General features: G+C 44.1%; 1 protein-coding gene across 1 annotated transcript in view; it reads right to left on the bottom strand.

Annotated features, from left to right (window-relative positions):
* Positions 1 to 16,691, bottom strand: part of METTL16 (methyltransferase 16, N6-methyladenosine) — an 82,866-nt gene that overhangs the window by 964 nt on the left and 65,211 nt on the right. The window contains exon 9 of the mRNA XM_049782391.1: positions 77 to 250. Within this exon, the coding sequence (XP_049638348.1) occupies positions 77 to 250 (174 nt within the window). The remainder of the gene's footprint in view (positions 1 to 76; positions 251 to 16,691) is intronic.

Here is a 16,691-nt window from a genome sequence, read left to right as displayed (position 1 = left end):
CAAAATGCCTTGTATAAAAGCAAAGAAAAAAAAAGGAAGACTATTGTAAGTATTTTCATCGTGCTTAAACAAGAACCTTGAGGTCGGTGAGAATTTTTTCGATCCATGTTGTCACAACTACTATGCCTTCCTCTGTCTCGGAGCCCAAAGATGAGGACTTGAGAGACAATTCTTTCATCACAGACTCCAACACCACAAAGGTGATGGGTTTCCTTGGCTTCTCTAATTTTCTTCGCTTACTTGGTGGTGACTGAAAGAAAAAACAAGGTATAGGAGAAGGGAAAAGTTATCCAAATATCAAATTCCAAAGATTAGAATAAAGCTGATTAAAAATTTTCTATGACTTCTGCTACCTATCACAGATGACTAAAAAATAGAAGGCTTTTCTATACTTACTCCTTCTTTCTCCCTTTGTTCTCACCCTTCTCCCTCATACCTTAATTAAACCCAAAGTCTCATATATGTGAGACATGTCTTCTACCTGTGAGTTATATCTCTGGCACCTAAATGTTTTCTTTCCTTTTTCCCTTCCCTTCCTTTTTCTGTGTGGGTTTGCACACCAAACCCAGCAGTGCTCAAGGCTTACTCAGCACTCTGCACTCAGGGGTCATTCTTGGTACTGCTAAGGGATGCTGGGTATCAAACTCAGTCAGCCACAGATAAGGCAAGTGACTTGCCCACTTTACTATCTCTACAGCCCGTTTTCAATAGTTAGAATAATCTGCTAAATACATTTATTACAACCCCATTTCACAGAGGGAAACTAAAATATAGCGAAACAATATAACTAACCAGCTCAAATTCACACTACTAGCAATGGCAAAGCTAGGGTCTGAATCCCAAACCCAGGTTCTTTCTGATATACCATGCTGCTTTTATTCTGGTTATCAATATATAGCTCTTACCTTTACTGAATGCCCTTAATCAACCTGTTGGCCTAAAGCAGGCCTGTACAATTTTTTGTTTCTTCTGTCTCACACCTGACAATGCTCATAGGTTACTCCTGGCTTTGCCATCAGGAATTACTCCTAGCGGGCTCAGGAGACCATATGGGATGCTGTGTATCAAACTTGGGTCGGCTGTGTGCAAGACAAGCATTCCCTGTGCTCTGCCAGGAGTGATCCCTGAGTGCAAAGCCAGGAGCAAGCCCTGAGTCCTTTCGGGTGTGGCCCCAAACCCCCTTCTCCCCTGCCAATCCTTAGTTTCTAGTCTGACTTTATACTTGCTGGGGCTTGAAAGAAAGGAGCCTGCTTAGACAAGGCTCGTGAGATCACTGTTTAGGAACACCCTGGATGAAGAATATGGCTTCTGAATACTGTCTGTCAGGCCAGACCTAACAGTTTAATTAAGCACTGCCTCAGCTGGGAAAGAGTCTCAGCTGGGAAAGATTCTTTCCTTCTTTCCCAGCTGAGGGTAGAGTGCCAGCAAGGGCAGTGAATTTAAAAGCTGCTTATGTCAAGTTGTCATCCATTGCAATTTTGGAAGGTGAATTAGTCTACCCACTAGGGGGACTCAGACTCCATTTTAAAAATCCAGAGAAAGCTGTTGCACCTTAAGCCCTCCTGTTGGCCCAAAATTGACTTCTTTAAAATAAAAAAAAAAAGGTGTTCTGAGGCTAGAGAGATAGGCAAATGTGCTATAGTGTATGCTTTGCAAGCAGAGAGCCCAATTTTGATCTCTAGCATAGGTCCCCTAAGCACTACCAAGAGCAACCAGTAAACACTGGACCAGGAGAATCTCCATAGCTGGGTATGACCCAAATTCTGCCCCTGCCCCCCCCCCCCAAACAACAAAACCAAAACCAAAAGCCTTTTAACTAGACCAGATAGTGTGGAAACTTAAGAAAGCGTGTTTTGGGGCTGGACCAGTGGCGCAAGCGTTAAGGCATCAGCATGTGCGCACTAGCCTAGGACGGACTGTGGTTTGATTCCCTGGAGTCTCTTAGAGTCCCCCGAGCCAGGAGCGAATTCTGAGTGCATAGCCAGGAGTAAACCCTGAGTGTCACTGGGTGTGGCCCAAAAACAAACAAACAAAAAAGGCGTGTTTTGTTTTGATTATTTTTTTGGGGGGGTGCTACACCAGCAATGCTCAGAGGTTCTAACTTTGGGCTCTGCACTTGGGAATCACTCCTGGCAGTGCTTGCATGACCTAGGATGCTGGGGACCAAACCCTGTTCAACCGTGTGCAAGGAAAGCACCTTACCTACTGTTCTATCTTTCTAGCACCATAAGATGGTAGTATTTATTACTAAATCACCCAATATAAAGAAAAAAGGTCTGAATCCTGACTTTTGTTTTGGAGAATATACCCAGCAGTGCTTGGGAAACCATATCTGGTGGCAGAGATCAAACCTGTACAAGCAGGTCTCAAGCAAGGCAAGCACCCTACCTGCCATATTATCACTCTTACCTAAAATATTATTGTTAAGCAGGGGAGGAGGAGAGATAGTGGTGGGTGGTAGAATGAGGGGGGGATGACAGTCAGATTCTCCATTCAACTTCCCAACATTAGGGCTATGACCAGGGAGAAGTCATGGAAACAGAGCACCCTTGATAGCACCTAAAACACGGAAAGTCACTTATAAATATGGCTGAAATAGTTTCCTCTAGCTCTTTTGCCAGATTTGGAGTTTTTTGTTTTTGTTTTTTGGGGACCCACCCAGCAGTGCTCAGGGCTTATCCTGGCTCTAATTCACGAATCACTCCTAGCATGATCAGAGGACCATAGAGAATGCCAGGATCAAACCCAGGTCAGTTGCATGCAATGTTAGCGCCCTACCTGATCTCTCAGGCCCTGATATTTGTATTCACAAATGATAACTAGCAAAGTAAAGGTATTTCTGTGCTTCTGCTCTGTTGGTCTGCAATATTTTAGCCACAAATAAGAATGATCATTTCAAGGGGCCAGAGTATAGGGCTTAAGGTTCTTGGCTTGCTGTGGTACAGCTGGCCACAGTGAATTCCTAGCACCACACATAGTCCCAAAGACCTGCTAAGAAGTCATCTCTGAGCACAACCAGAAGTAAGCACCACTATCCACACCTGCCCTTCAAGCACCCTCCTCCAAGAATCATCATTTCTAGAACTTAAAGGAGAGAACAGTGATAGGAGTTTTGTGAAGGATATACACTTTCCATATTCTGAGGGAATCGTAAACAACAAAAATAGAGGCTGGAGGGATAGCACAGTGGTAGGGTGTTTGCCTTGCTTGCTGCTGACCCAGGACGGACCCAGATTCGATCTCCAACATCCCATATGGCCCCTGAGACTACTAGAAGTGACTATTGAGTGCAAAGCCAGGAGTAACCTCTGAATGCTGCCGGGTGTGGTCCCAAAACCAAAAATAAATAAATATTGAAAAATTCACCACCTTGTTATCCCAGAGGATAAAATATGGTAGTAGAGTTCCAATTTTCCATATATTGCATATGTAACAATAGACAAATATGGAAATATGAGAAGATTTTAGTGAACCTTTTTTTTTTTTTTTGCAGTTTTTGGGTCACACCCGCAGTGCTCAGGGGTTATTCCTGGCTCCAGAAATTGCTCCTGGCAGGCACGGGGGACCATATGGGACGCTGGGATTCGAACCGATGACCTCCTGCATGAAAGGCAAACGCCTTACCTCCATGCTATCTCTCTGGCCTCTTTAGTGAACCTTTTTAACAAATACATGCACATCATATCCTCAGAATTATTTTAGCTAAAGGGTCAGAGAGAAAGCATCGAGGCAGGGCATTTGCCTTGCACGCAGAAGGACGGTGGTTCAAATCCCGGCATCTCATATGGTCCCCGAGCCTGCCAGGAGCAATTTCTGAGCATAGAGCCAGGAGTAACTGCTGGGTGTGGCTGGGTGTGACCCCCCCCCCAAAAAAAATGTTAGTAAGTAGGTAGGACTGCAGAATAAACTGTAGGAGCAGATCTTAAAAATTAGTAGTTAGGGGCCCGGAGAGATAGCACAGCGGCGTTTGCCTTGCAAGCAGCCGATCCAGGACCAAAGGTGGTTGGTTCGAATCCCGGTGTCCCATATGGTCCCCGGTGCCTGCCAGGAGCTATTTCTGAGCAGACAGCCAGGAGTAACCCCTGAGCACTGCCGGGTGTGGCCCAAAAAAACAAAAACAAACAAAAAAACAAACAAAAAAAAGTAGTTAGGGATGCCTAATGGAGAGATAGCACAGATATAGGGCATTTGCCTGACATGCAGCCAATCCAGGACGAATGGTGGTTCGGTTTGAATCCTGGCATCCCGTATGGTTCCCTGTGCCTTCCAGGAGCAATTTATGAGCACAGAGTCAGGAGTAACCCCTGAGTGCCTTTGGGTGTGACCCAAAAAACAAAAATTAAAATAAAATAAAAAATTAATAGTTAGGGGCCAGAGTGAGATTACAGAAGGTTGGATGATTGCTTTGCATGCCACCAACCCAGATTTGATCCCCAGAATTCCATACTTCTAGGAGTGATTCCTGAGTGCAGACCCAGGAATAACCCCTGAGCACTGCTGGATAGGGCCAAAACCAAAATAATAGTAATAATAATGAAGAATTAAGAGGGGCCGGAGAGATAGCATGGTAAGGCGTTTGCCTCGCATGCAGAAGGATGGTGGTTTGAATCCTGGCATCCCATATGGTCCCTCGAGCCTACCAGGAGTGATTTCTGACTGTAAAACCAGGAGTAACCCCTGAGCGCTGCTGGGTGTGAACCAAAAACCAAAAAAAAAAAAAAATTAAGAATTAAGAGTTAACTTCCGGGCCGGAGAGATAGCACTGTGGAAAGGCATTTGCCTTGCAAGTAGCCAATCAGGACAGATGGTGGCTCGAATCCTGGCATTCCATATGGTATCTCGAGCCTGCCAGGGGCGATTTCTGAGCACAGAGCCAGGATTAAACCCTAAGCACCACTGGATGTGACCCAAAAAACCAAAAAAAAAAAAAAACAAAACCCAACCCCCCAAAAAAAAGTTAATTTCAACCTTTCATTCGGGCCATGGTAATGAATAATTTAATAAATGCCATATGCTAGTAAACAGAAATAGTATTTTTTGTTGTTGTTTTTTTGGGTCACACCCAGCAGCGCTCAGGTGTTACTCCTGGCTCTACTGGAATCTGAAACCTACAGAAACTGTTACTGGCAGACTCGGGAGACCATATAGGATGCTGGGATTTGAACCACCATCCTTCTGCATGCAAGGCAAACGCCTTACCTCTATTCTATCTCTCCAGTCCCATGTTTTTTCTTAATTTCATAATATTTTGTTAATATGTTTATAATTGCAAACTAGTTTCAGGGGCTAGGCAGATAGTATAATAGGTGGGTTGATTGCCTTGTGCGCGCGCGCACACACACACACACACGTGTTCAATCTTGGCAACCCATTATGGTTCCCTAAGCCCCACTAGGAGTCATACCTGACTGCATTCATGAGTAGGCATTGGCTGGGCAACGTCCAAATTCGGGGGTGGGGGAAGGGAGTGAAAGCACTACTTACTTCTAGAGTCAGAATAAAAATTAGCAGATGGGCAATTTAAGTAACTTAACATTTAAAAAATATTTTTAAAATATTAAAAAATAGGTTTTTGGGAGTTTAATTTTTGTTGTTGCTGTTGTTTTATAATGATTAGTTCACTTTAATGCAGAACCAGAAAGTATTTCACATTAGAAAGTATACTATAAAAAAAAAAGTATACTATATACTAGGGTCAGAGTCAGTAGGTATTGTATTTGCCTTGCATGTGGCCGACCTAGGGTTTGATCCCTGGCATCCCATGTGGTCCAAGCACCACCAGGAGTAATTCCTGAGTGCAGAGCCAGGAGTGACTCTTGAGCACCACCCAGTGTGAACCCCTCAACAACAAACAAACAAACACAAAAAAATTATACTTACTACCAAGATGGAATTACAGTGTGAAAGATATTTGGTGGGAAACCATAAATCCCTTTTGGAAGGACAAGAATTCAGTAAATACTATTCAACAGGGCTGGTAGCTATTGTTATATAGAAAATATTAGACTGGAAGCATAAATTGGGCAAAAACAGTTCTTAATTTTGGGGAAAAAAAAATAGTCTGCAGTACTGGTCCTTATTTTAGTGCCAGGGATCAAGCCTGGAATGGCACATACAAAGCAAGCTCCATAGCCACTTTGCTGCTGTGCTGTCTGTCACTCCAGTCCCATGCCTGTAAATTTCTTTTCTTTTTTTTTTTCCATCTGTTTTTTGTTTGTTTGTTTTTGTTTTTAACCATATGTGGCAATGCTCAAGGGTTACCTCTGGCTCTACACTCAGAAATTTCTCCTCGCAATGTTTGGGGAAACAAATGGATACTGGAATCGAACCCAGGTCAGCCATGTGCAAGGCAAATATCCTAACCACTATACTATCTATCACTTGGCCCCTGTAAGTTTCTTACATGCCAACTCTGGTACCATTAGTCAAGACACTTTGAGGTGAGGTGTAACTTGACACAAATTTGGATAGCTTCTGCTTTGCTGCCAAAGCTCTGCTGTGAACTAGAGCAAAGTAAAACACTCAATAAAGCCAAATGGCATTAAATTATTAAGTTCTCCCAGCATCTGCAGGAAAAGGAGCGACAGTCGGTAGAGATCAGCTGAGCATTAAGTCGCTGACTCCACTGCTGGCTTTGATAAAACAGTTTCTGGGATGGGCAGCCAGATAATCTCAACACTCAGCCTCAAGGAAATAGGAAGCAATTCTGCTGACACAGTGAAATATTTAATCTAAGGATGCAGCCTATTTACTAACAGACTGGTGGACGTTTTTATTTCTACTTTAATCTACTTAAAATGTTCTTCTTCTTTTTTTTTTTTTTTGGTGGTTTTTGGGTCACACCCGGCAGTGCTCAGGGGTAATTCCTGGCTCCAGGCTCAGAAATTGCTCCGGGCAGGCACGGGGGACCAGATGGGATGCTGGGATTCGAACCGATGACCTCCTGCATGAAAGGCAAATGCCTTACCTCCATGCTATCTCTCCAGCCCCTACTTAAAATGTTCTAAAATAATCCCCAGGAAATGTTTTTTTCTTTTTTTCTTTTTGTCTTTTGGACCACATGTGGTGATGCTCTGGGGTTACTCCTGGCTGTATGCTCAGAAATTGCTCCTGGCTTGGGGAACCATAGGGATTGCTGGGATATCGAATCGGGGTCTGTCCTAGGTTAGCGCATGCAAGGCAAACGCCCTACCATCTGAGCCACCACTGTGGCCCCATAAATATTGATAAAATCTTTATAGAAAAAGGGGTGGTCACATATTCTCTGAATTTTTTTATTTTTAAAAATGGGGTGAGGGGGCCGGGCGGTGGCGCTAAAGGTAAGGTGCCTGCCTTGCCTGCGCTAACCTTGGACGGACCGCGGTTCGATCCCCCGTTGTCCAATATGGTCGCACATAGCCAGGAGTAACCCCTGAGCGTTACTGGGTGTGGCCCAAAAACCAAAAAAAAAAAAAAAAATAAAAAAAAAAAATAAAAATGGGGTGAGGGCATATGGCTCTTATCTTAGTGTGTGGGACCACAGTGCTGTGATTTGTGGTCCTCAGTGTCATATAATTTATCTGAACTGCATATCAGGTATGTAGCACCAGAATTCCTCATAAGTACCACAGCTAAAAAGATGTGCAGAGCCAACTGACCTCTGTAGAGCAAGTGTTGGAGCAACACAACTAACGGACTCTGACTCCAATGAGCATTGCAAGTGTGTGAGCTCTACAGCCTGGTGTGTGACCCCACAAACACAACTAAACATGCAGAATCACAGCTTAGCATGTGTGGATCTGCAGTCACCATAGCATTTGCAGAGGAAAGGAAAGGGGTAAATAAAGAAAAAGAAATGATAAAATCAGTAACCCATGGAAACATAAGATCTTGAGTGAAAGAAACTAAACTTCTGACATCACATCATTTTTGCTTTAAAATTATCATTATGATTATTAATTTTTGGTCAGATATCTAACACAGGGCTAATGCACTCTTTAATTTTTTTTTTTTTTGGTTTTTCGGGCCACACCTGTTTGATGCTCAAGGGTTACTCCTGGCTAAGCACTCAGAAATTGCCCCTGGCTTGGGGGGACCATATGGGACGCCGGGGGGTTGAACCGCAGTCCTTCCTTGGCTAGCGCTTGCAAGGCAGACGCCGTACCTCTAGCGCCACCTTGCCAGCCCCATGAACTCTATAATTTTAATTTTTTTTAAATTTTTATTTGTTTTTGTTTTTGGGCCACACCCGGCGTTGCTCAGGGGTTATTCCTGGCTGTCTGCTCAGAAATAGCTCCTGGCAGGCACGGGGGACCATATGGGACACCAGGATTCGAACCAACCACTTTTGGTCCTGGATTGGCTGCTTGCAAGGCAAATGCAGCTGTGCTATCTCTCCGGGCCCGCACTCTTTAATTTTTAAATAAAATTTTTCTAACCAAAAAAGTTTTCCCCAAATTACAAAGTAAAAAGTAAGCAAATAAAGAAGTATGCCAATTTGGTATTTGGGGCCAGAGTGATAGAACAGCAGGTAGGGTGTTTGCCTTGCACGTAGCCAACCCAGGTTTGATCCCTGGCATCCCAAATGCTTCCCTGAGGACTGCCAGGAGTGATTCCTGTGCACAGAACCAAGAGTAACCTGAAAATCTTCAGTGTGGCCCGAAAAACAAAAACTGAAGAAAAAATAAAAGGAAATATTCCAAGTGGCTTTAAAATTCATTGCAACATACTCCACAGTACTAAAGAACTTTTCAGAAGACCCAATTTAAAAATAATTCTGGGGGCTGGAGAGATAGCATGGAAGTAAGGTGTTTGCCTTGCATGCATAAGGATGGTGGTTCGAATCCCGGCATCCCATATAGTCCCCCGAGTCTGCCAGGAGCGATTTCTGAGTGTAGAGCCAGGAGTGACCCCTGAGCGCTGCCGGGTGTGACCCCCCCCAAAATAATAATAATTCTGTTCACAGCAATGACAATTTTGAAATTACTGTGTGTCATTAGCCAAAAATAAATAAGTAATTGGGGCCAGAGTGATAGCACAGTGAGTGATAGGGCATTTGCCCTGCATGAGATCAACCTAGGTTCAATCCCTGACATCCCATATGGTCCCCCGAGCCTGCCAGGAGCAATTTCTGAATGCAGAGCCAGGAACAACCCCTGAGCACCACCGGGTGTGACTGAAAAACAAAAAACAAAAAACAACCCAAAAAGGTTTAAGGTTAAAATGATATAAATGTATTTGAGACACACCTGGCAGTGCCTGGAATACAGTATGAGGACTGAATCCTAGAATGCTGGAATTCAGCTTAGCCCTAAATTCATTATTTTAATCCACAGCAACATTTCCCATCTAGGGGCCATATGACCCTGAGTGGAGCTCCAAGATATTACGAGGCGGACAAAAGAAACAAGGTCAGAAAGAGGTGTGCATGTGAGTGTGAAAATTAGCAACACTAATCTGAAGCAATGCTGTTCTGTCTGCTGTTCTCTATGATTATGAGCTGGAGGGATAGTAATCAGGGTAAGGTACTTGCCTTGCATGCAGTCTACCTGGGTTTGATCCCCTGTAGCCCAGATGGTTTTCTGACCCTAACAGGAATGAACCCTAAGTGCAGGACCAGCAGTAAGCTCTGAGCATCTTTGGGTATGATAAAAAAGTCAACCTAAACAAAATTAAGTTAACCTCCTGCCAAATCCAACCAACCCTTGCCAACTCAATCTGCCCCCCCCATCCCAAACATCAGGCCAGAGTGAGATCGTACAGTGGGTAGGGGGCTTGCCTTGCACAACGGCTAACCTTGGTTTAATCCCTGACATTCCATATGGTGCCCTGAGCAACACTAGGAGAAAAGCATCATGAGAAAAAATGAGAAAGCATCATGAGCATCATGAGGTGTGGCACCAAAACAAAAATAAAACAAACAGATATTCTACATCTTCCGTTTGTGGGGTGAGGGTAGAGGTGGGTCACACATAGTATGTTCAGATGCTCAGGACTTACTCCTGACTCTGTACTGATAAGGGATCACTTGGCAGAGTTCAGGATCAAACCTGGGTTAGCCACATACCAGGCAAATGTTCTGCACTCTGTACTGGCTGCCTAACCCAATTTTCTTTTGGAGGGAGTTGGGCCACACCTGGTGATGCTCTGGGGTTACTACTGGCTCTGCACTCAGAAATCACTCCTGGCGCGGGGAACCATATTTGATGCTGGGGATTGAACTGCGGTCCGTCCTGGGCCAGCCGTGTGCAAGGCAAATGCCCTATCACTGTGCCACCGCTCTGGCAATTTTTTGGGGGGGGGGTCCCACCCAGCAGTGCTCAGGGGTTACTCCTTGCAGGCTCAGGGGACCATATGGGATGCCGGGATTCGAACCACCAACCTTCTGCATGCAAGGCAAATGCCTTACCTCCATGCTATCTCTCTGGCCCCCAAACTGAACTCAATTTTTGAAATGGTAAAGAACTTAATTTTAAAAACCACATGGAGAATACAGATCAAGATCTATAAATGCGGGACTGGAGAGATAGCATGGAGGTAAGGCGTTTGCCTTTCATGCAGTAGGTCATCAGTTCGAATCCCGGCGTCCCATATGGTCCCCTATGCTTGCCTGGAGCAATTTTTGAGCATGGAGCCAGGAGTAACCTCTGAGCACTGCCGGGTGAGACCCAAAAATAAACAAACAAAAACAAAAACAAGGGGCCGGGCGGTGGCGCTAGAGGTAAGGTGCCTGCCTTGCCTGCGCTAGCCTAGGACGGACCGCGGTTCGATCCCCTGGTGTCCCATATGGTCCCCCAAGCCAGGAGCGAATTCTGAGAGCATAGCCAGGAGTAACCCCTGAGCATCACCGGGTGTGGCCCAAAAAAAACCAAAAAAAAAAAAAAAAAAAAAAACCCAAAAAAACAAAAACAAAAACAAAAAAAAAAGATCTATAAATGCTGGGGCCAGAGAGGTAGTAAAGTAGGTAATATCTCTAAGCCCCGCCACGTGTGGCCCAAAACCAAACAAAATATCTATGAATACAAACAACTGAAATCACTCTAGCCCTTCAAAAGCATTTTGAATGTTAGAATCTACAGACTCTTTCCCTTCTCACTAAGCAGATTAAACGTGCACATAAGTGGACAGTTTTAACATATTTCTGAGTATAGGAGTTCAAGTGTGGACTTAAGTTTGTCCACCTATTTTTTTGGAGGGTTTTGGGCCACACACAGCAGTGCTCAGTATAGTGATTACTGCACTCAGAAACTGCTCCTGGCAGGCTCGACAGACCATATGGAATGCCAGGGATTGAACTCAAGCCAGTCCCGGCTCAGCCTTCTGCAAGGCAAATGCCCTACCACTGTGTTATGGATCTGGTGCCAAATCTGTCCATCTTTTACTCTTTTTTTAATATATATATTATTTAAATACCTTGATTACATACATGATTGTGTTTGGGTTTCAGTCATGTAAAGAACACCACCCATCACCAGTGCAATGTTCCCATCACCAATGTCCCAAATCTCCCTCCTTCCCACCCGACCCCCGCCTGTACTCTAGACAGGCTTTCCATTTCCCTCATACATTCTCATTATTAGGGCAGTTCAAAATGTAGTTATTTCTCTAACTAAACTCATCACTCTTTGTGGTGAGCTTCGTGAGGTGAGCTGTAACTTCCAGCTCTTTTCTCTTTTGTGTCTGAAAATTCTTGTAGCTAGCTATGCTGCTGGGAGAAATGTTCACCAAGTTTGAATGTCCTGTTCCTTGAAGCCTAGACTCTCCCTGTATAGTGTAATAGGATATCTAGTTTCTTTCTTTCTTCTTTCTTTTTTTTTTTGGTTTTTGAGTCACAACTGGCAGGGCTCAGGGGTTACTCCTGGCTCTATGCTCAGAACTCGCTCCTGGCAGGCTCGGGGGATCATATGGGATGCTGGGATTTGAACCACCATCCTTCTGCATGCAAGGCAAACGCCCTACCTCCATGCTATCTCTCCGGCTCCTCTAGTTTCTTATTTTATTTTATTTATTCATTTATTCATTTATTTATTTATTTATTTATTTGGTTTTTGGGCCACACCCAGTGGTGCTCAGGGGTTACTTCTGGCTGTCTACTCAGAAATAGCTCCTGGCAGGCACCGGGGACCATATGGGACACCGGGATTCGAACCAACCACCTTTGGTCCTGGATCGGCTGCTTGCAAGGCAAACGCCGCTGTGCTATCTCTCCGGGCCCTTTATTTATTTTTTTTAAAGATTTTTTTTTTGTTTTTGTTTTTGTTTTTTGGGCCACACCCGACATTGCTCAGGGGTTACTCCTGGCTGTCTGCTCAGAAATAGCTCCTGGCAGGCACGGGGGACCATATGGGACACTGGGATTCGAACCAACCACCTTTGGTCCTGGATCGGCTGCTTGCAAGGCAAACGCCACTGTGCTATCTCTCCAGGCCCTATTTTATTTTATTTTTTGTTTTTGTTTTTTGGGTCACACCAAGCAGCGCTCAGGGGTTACTCCTGACTCTGTGCTCAGAAACCGCTCCTGGCAGGCTCGGGGGACCGTATGTCCTGGGATGCCGGGATTTGAACCACCATCTTTCTGTATGCAAGGCTAATGCCATACCTCCATGCTATCTCTCTGGCTCCTCTAGTTTCTTATTTTAAAATGGGTTAAAAGGACTGTTCTCTCTTTCATGGTGATGCTGAAAATTGAACCTAGGATCTCACATATGTAAGGCAAGTGTTCTAACATTTGGAAAACATTCCCAATCCAAAGAGATAATTTAGTTTTATTAAATTTACTTTGAGGCCTCCCAAGCTCTGCTACTACCATTTGATTCCAGAGATTGAACCTGGGCTTCCCAGAAGCAAAGTACTTTTTATTTCCCCACAAGCACTAGCCCTTTAGCTATCTCCCAAGTCCCTTATCTGAAAAATTTTTACATAACCCCAAGGATATAGGTATAAAAATTAAACATTTTTGATAATAAATCTAAATAAATTTATTTTATTTATTTATTTATTTATTTATTTATTTATTTTGGTTTTTGGGTCAAACCCAGCAGCACGTAAGGGTTACTCCTGGCCCTGCACTCAGAAATCGCTTCTGGCAGGCACAGGGGACCATATGATGTTGGGACTCGAGCCACTGTCCGTTCTGGGTCGGCAGCATGCAAGGCAAACATCCTACCACTGTGCTATCTCTCCAGCCCGAGAAATGTATTTTTTGAACAATTTTTAAAAAGTTACTATGCAGGGCTAGAGTAGAATGCCTTGCATGTAGCCAACTGGGGTTGATCCCCAGCAGCCTATATTGTACATCTGAACTATGGGGAATGTTCCCTGAGTGCAGAGACAGGAGTAGGTCATAAGCACTGCAATGTGGTCAAAACAAAACAAAACAAAACAGGGGGCTAGAGAGATAGCACTGTGATAGGGTGTCTGCCTTGTACATGGCCGTCCCAGAAGGGACCCATTTTGGTTCCTGGCATCCCCAACGTCCTCCAGCCTGCCAGAGTTGATTTCTGAGTGCGGAGCCAGGAGTAACCCCTGAGCACTGCAGAATGACCCAAAACCCTACTAATCAATCAATCAATATAAATAAATGAAGTTTAAAACAAAACAAAATAAAAAAAAAAAAAACAAGAAAGTTACGAATGTGAGGTTGTGAGGCACAGTTTAAGAAGTTAAGTTTTAGGGACCAGACTCATAGTACAGCTATGCCTTGCACATAGCTGACCTGGTTTGCTCCCTGGCACCACATATAGACCCTTGAGCACTGCCAAGAGTGATCCCTGAAAGCGACCCAGTCATAATCCTTTGGACTGAGTATGGCCCCAAAATAAAACCAAAATGAGCTATGTTCTAGGTTTTTATACCTTTGGACTGGCAACATGCACAGTCCACTCAAATACAACTGTTCTAGAATATCACACATCATTAATAATGGTCTGGGTTGCCACTGTGCCAACACCACAGCTGCTGGAGCATGGAAGGGGACCTTTACAAAGGCTGTTTCACTTGCCTCCCACACCTCCTACATTTGTTGGCACTGCAGGTAGAGAACTGAGAATGAGCTCACCATCTCAGAGATCAGAATTGCCCTTTGCCCTTTTGGCTCAGTAGCGATTTTAGATCAAAGATTCAAAGAGCACTATTATCTGTATTGGCAAAATAAGCTTATTCTGAAAAGGAACCATCTAAGCCTCCTTGTCTTTTAAGGCCCATTCTCGAGCCCTTTCTCTAGTTTCAACCATCCAATACTGTCTCTAACTATTGGCCTCCAGTTTTTCTCATTCCAGAGTACTTATCCCTCCCTACTATTACTCCAACCTAAAGCTGTTAATAAAGGATTCCCAAGTGTTCCATTAGTGGCACTTAAAACGGCTGCAGGGAAAATGGCACTTTCTGAATTGAGGTATCCCAGCAACAGTTTCTTAGCACGGGTGCCCTTGATCAGCAACTGCTTTCCCAGGGGTGCTTTGAGGGCAGCTGTGAGCTTTTCAAGGCTCTCCTCCCTCTTAGTTCTCCTTCCCTCTATGTAGACTTCTCTCAGTTTGCTCTTTGAACTCTTCTTTTTTGACTTTCTCCCTTTTGCTCTTGCTGGGGTGGGGGAGGGAGGAGGATAATGAAAACAAGCCAAGGACTTACTAGTTAAGCAGAAAATATTGACCTAGTTCTCCCCTTCCCCCACCGCCACACCCCACTCTCCCTCCTTGTAGGTGAATGAGCAAGTTACTATGGTAACTCAGGGCTACTGATTCGTCCCTGTTGAAAATTCTAATTCACTGCTGATTCATGTGTGTTCATTAAGCCCACTGCACTTATCTGAATTTATTTTAGCAATGAAATGACTACTAGCACTCTAGCATTGGACGAATTCTTGTACAATCATTTCTGACTAATGATGACCCTAAGGAAACACACTGGAAGGGTATTTATTTATTCATTTATACGTTGGAGGCCTCTCAGGAAATACTCAAGTGGCCAGAGGCCATTCTGGTAATACTCGCCAGACAGTTGGCCACCTGAGTTGGACAGTTCAATGTTCAGGTTGGCTGATGCAACACTACTCGAGGCCAGAGGTACTGCGGGTCATCAGTGCCAGCCTTGTGGTGTTTGGGATCTACAAGCCTATACCTGGCAGTGCTGTCAATTAAATTTGGGGTCTCATGCTTACGAGGCATGTGTTTCAGTCTAATGATCTATCTCCCCATTCCCTTTAAGGGTTCTTCTTTTGAGGAGTGGCACTCAGGGATCTCTCTCTGGGTGGAGTTCAAGGGACCATGTGGGGGTACCAGGGATCAATCCAGATCAGCTGTACTCTACGCTCTGTACTATGATTCCAGCTCTAAGGGATGTTTTTTATGGAATTTTAGTAAGCCACTTAAAATACCCTTTTGTTTCAGCTTCTAATTGTGTGAGTTGTTGTGTGAGCTTTGTTTTCAGGTTCTTGACACTTGCAATAAGGAAAAGAGGGAAATAAAGGAGCTCTAATAAGTTGTGATCTTTGACCTCCTGTCCCCATCTGTCATCCCCTGTGGTGCCTACAAAGAACCCCTAATCTATTTAATTAGTCATCTATTAGTGATATTCTATCTAGAATGAGTGGTGTGCAGGAACTCTGATTTTAAAACTATTCCCCTGTGTTTAGAACATTCCTTTGAGCCAGGGATTTTCCTGTTTAGAAAGTAGCCACTAGAAGGCTTTTTGCAAAAGAGTCAAACTAATTTAGGTAACCTAGTTAAAATCAAATTAGAAACCTCTTCTTAGTTCCTTTTCTTATTACGTTCTTCATTGTGAAAACAAAGGAATAAGACACCATTTTTTCTTTTTGGGTTTCTGGGCCACACCCAGAAGTACTCAGGGCTTACTCCTGGCTCCAATGCTTAGGGATTACTTCTGGTGGGGTTCAGGGGTCCATATGTGGATCAAATCTAGATTGGCCACATGCAAGGCAGATATCCTAACCATTGTATTATTTGCTTACCTTTTTCCACTTTGGTACTCTCTTGAGTATTTCCTTTCTTACTCTCCCTTCACTTCTAAATTTTATTTAATAAAAACTATTTTGTTTTGGAGTCAGAGCGCTGGTGCAAGCAGTAGGGCGTCTGCCTTGCATGCGCTAAACTAGGATGTACCACAGTTTGATCCCCATTGTCCCATATGGTCCTCCAAGCCAGGGGCGATTTCTGAGCCATAGTGAGGAATGACCCCTGAGCATCACCTGGTGTGGCTCAAAAAACAAAAAAAGAGAAAAAAAAAAAAGTAAAAAATAAAATTATTTGTTTAAAAAAAGAAAAAGAGAAAAATGAGTTTGATCTTCAAGCCTATATTCTCTTTTGAACACACACTTCTCCCTCTCTCCTCTCACATCATTTTTTCTTTTTCTTCTTTTTTTCTTTTTGGTTTCTGGGTTGCACTCAGGGGTTCCTCCTGGCTCTATGCTTAGAAATTGTTCCTGGCAGGGCTCAGGGGACCATATGGGATGCCGGGATTCAAACCACTGTCCTTCTGCATGCAAGGCAAATTATCTTACCTCCATGCTATCTCTCCAGCCCCTCTTTTTTTCTTTTTTTGGAGGGGGGGCTCACACCATGGTGCTCCTGGCTCGGTGCTCAAGGGACCATATAGGGTGCTAGGGTTCAGAGTCAAGTGCCCTACCTACCTGCTGTATTTTTTTTGGGGGGGGGGGGGTTTGGGCTACACCTGTTTGATGCTCAGGGGTTACTCCTGGC

The sequence above is a fragment of the Suncus etruscus genome, chromosome 1, assembly GCF_024139225.1.
Source record: "Suncus etruscus isolate mSunEtr1 chromosome 1, mSunEtr1.pri.cur, whole genome shotgun sequence".
Taxonomy (NCBI): Eukaryota; Metazoa; Chordata; class Mammalia; order Eulipotyphla; family Soricidae; genus Suncus; species Suncus etruscus.
The sequence above is the reverse complement of the archived record's forward strand: the minus strand, read 5'-3'. Positions and strand labels throughout refer to the sequence as shown.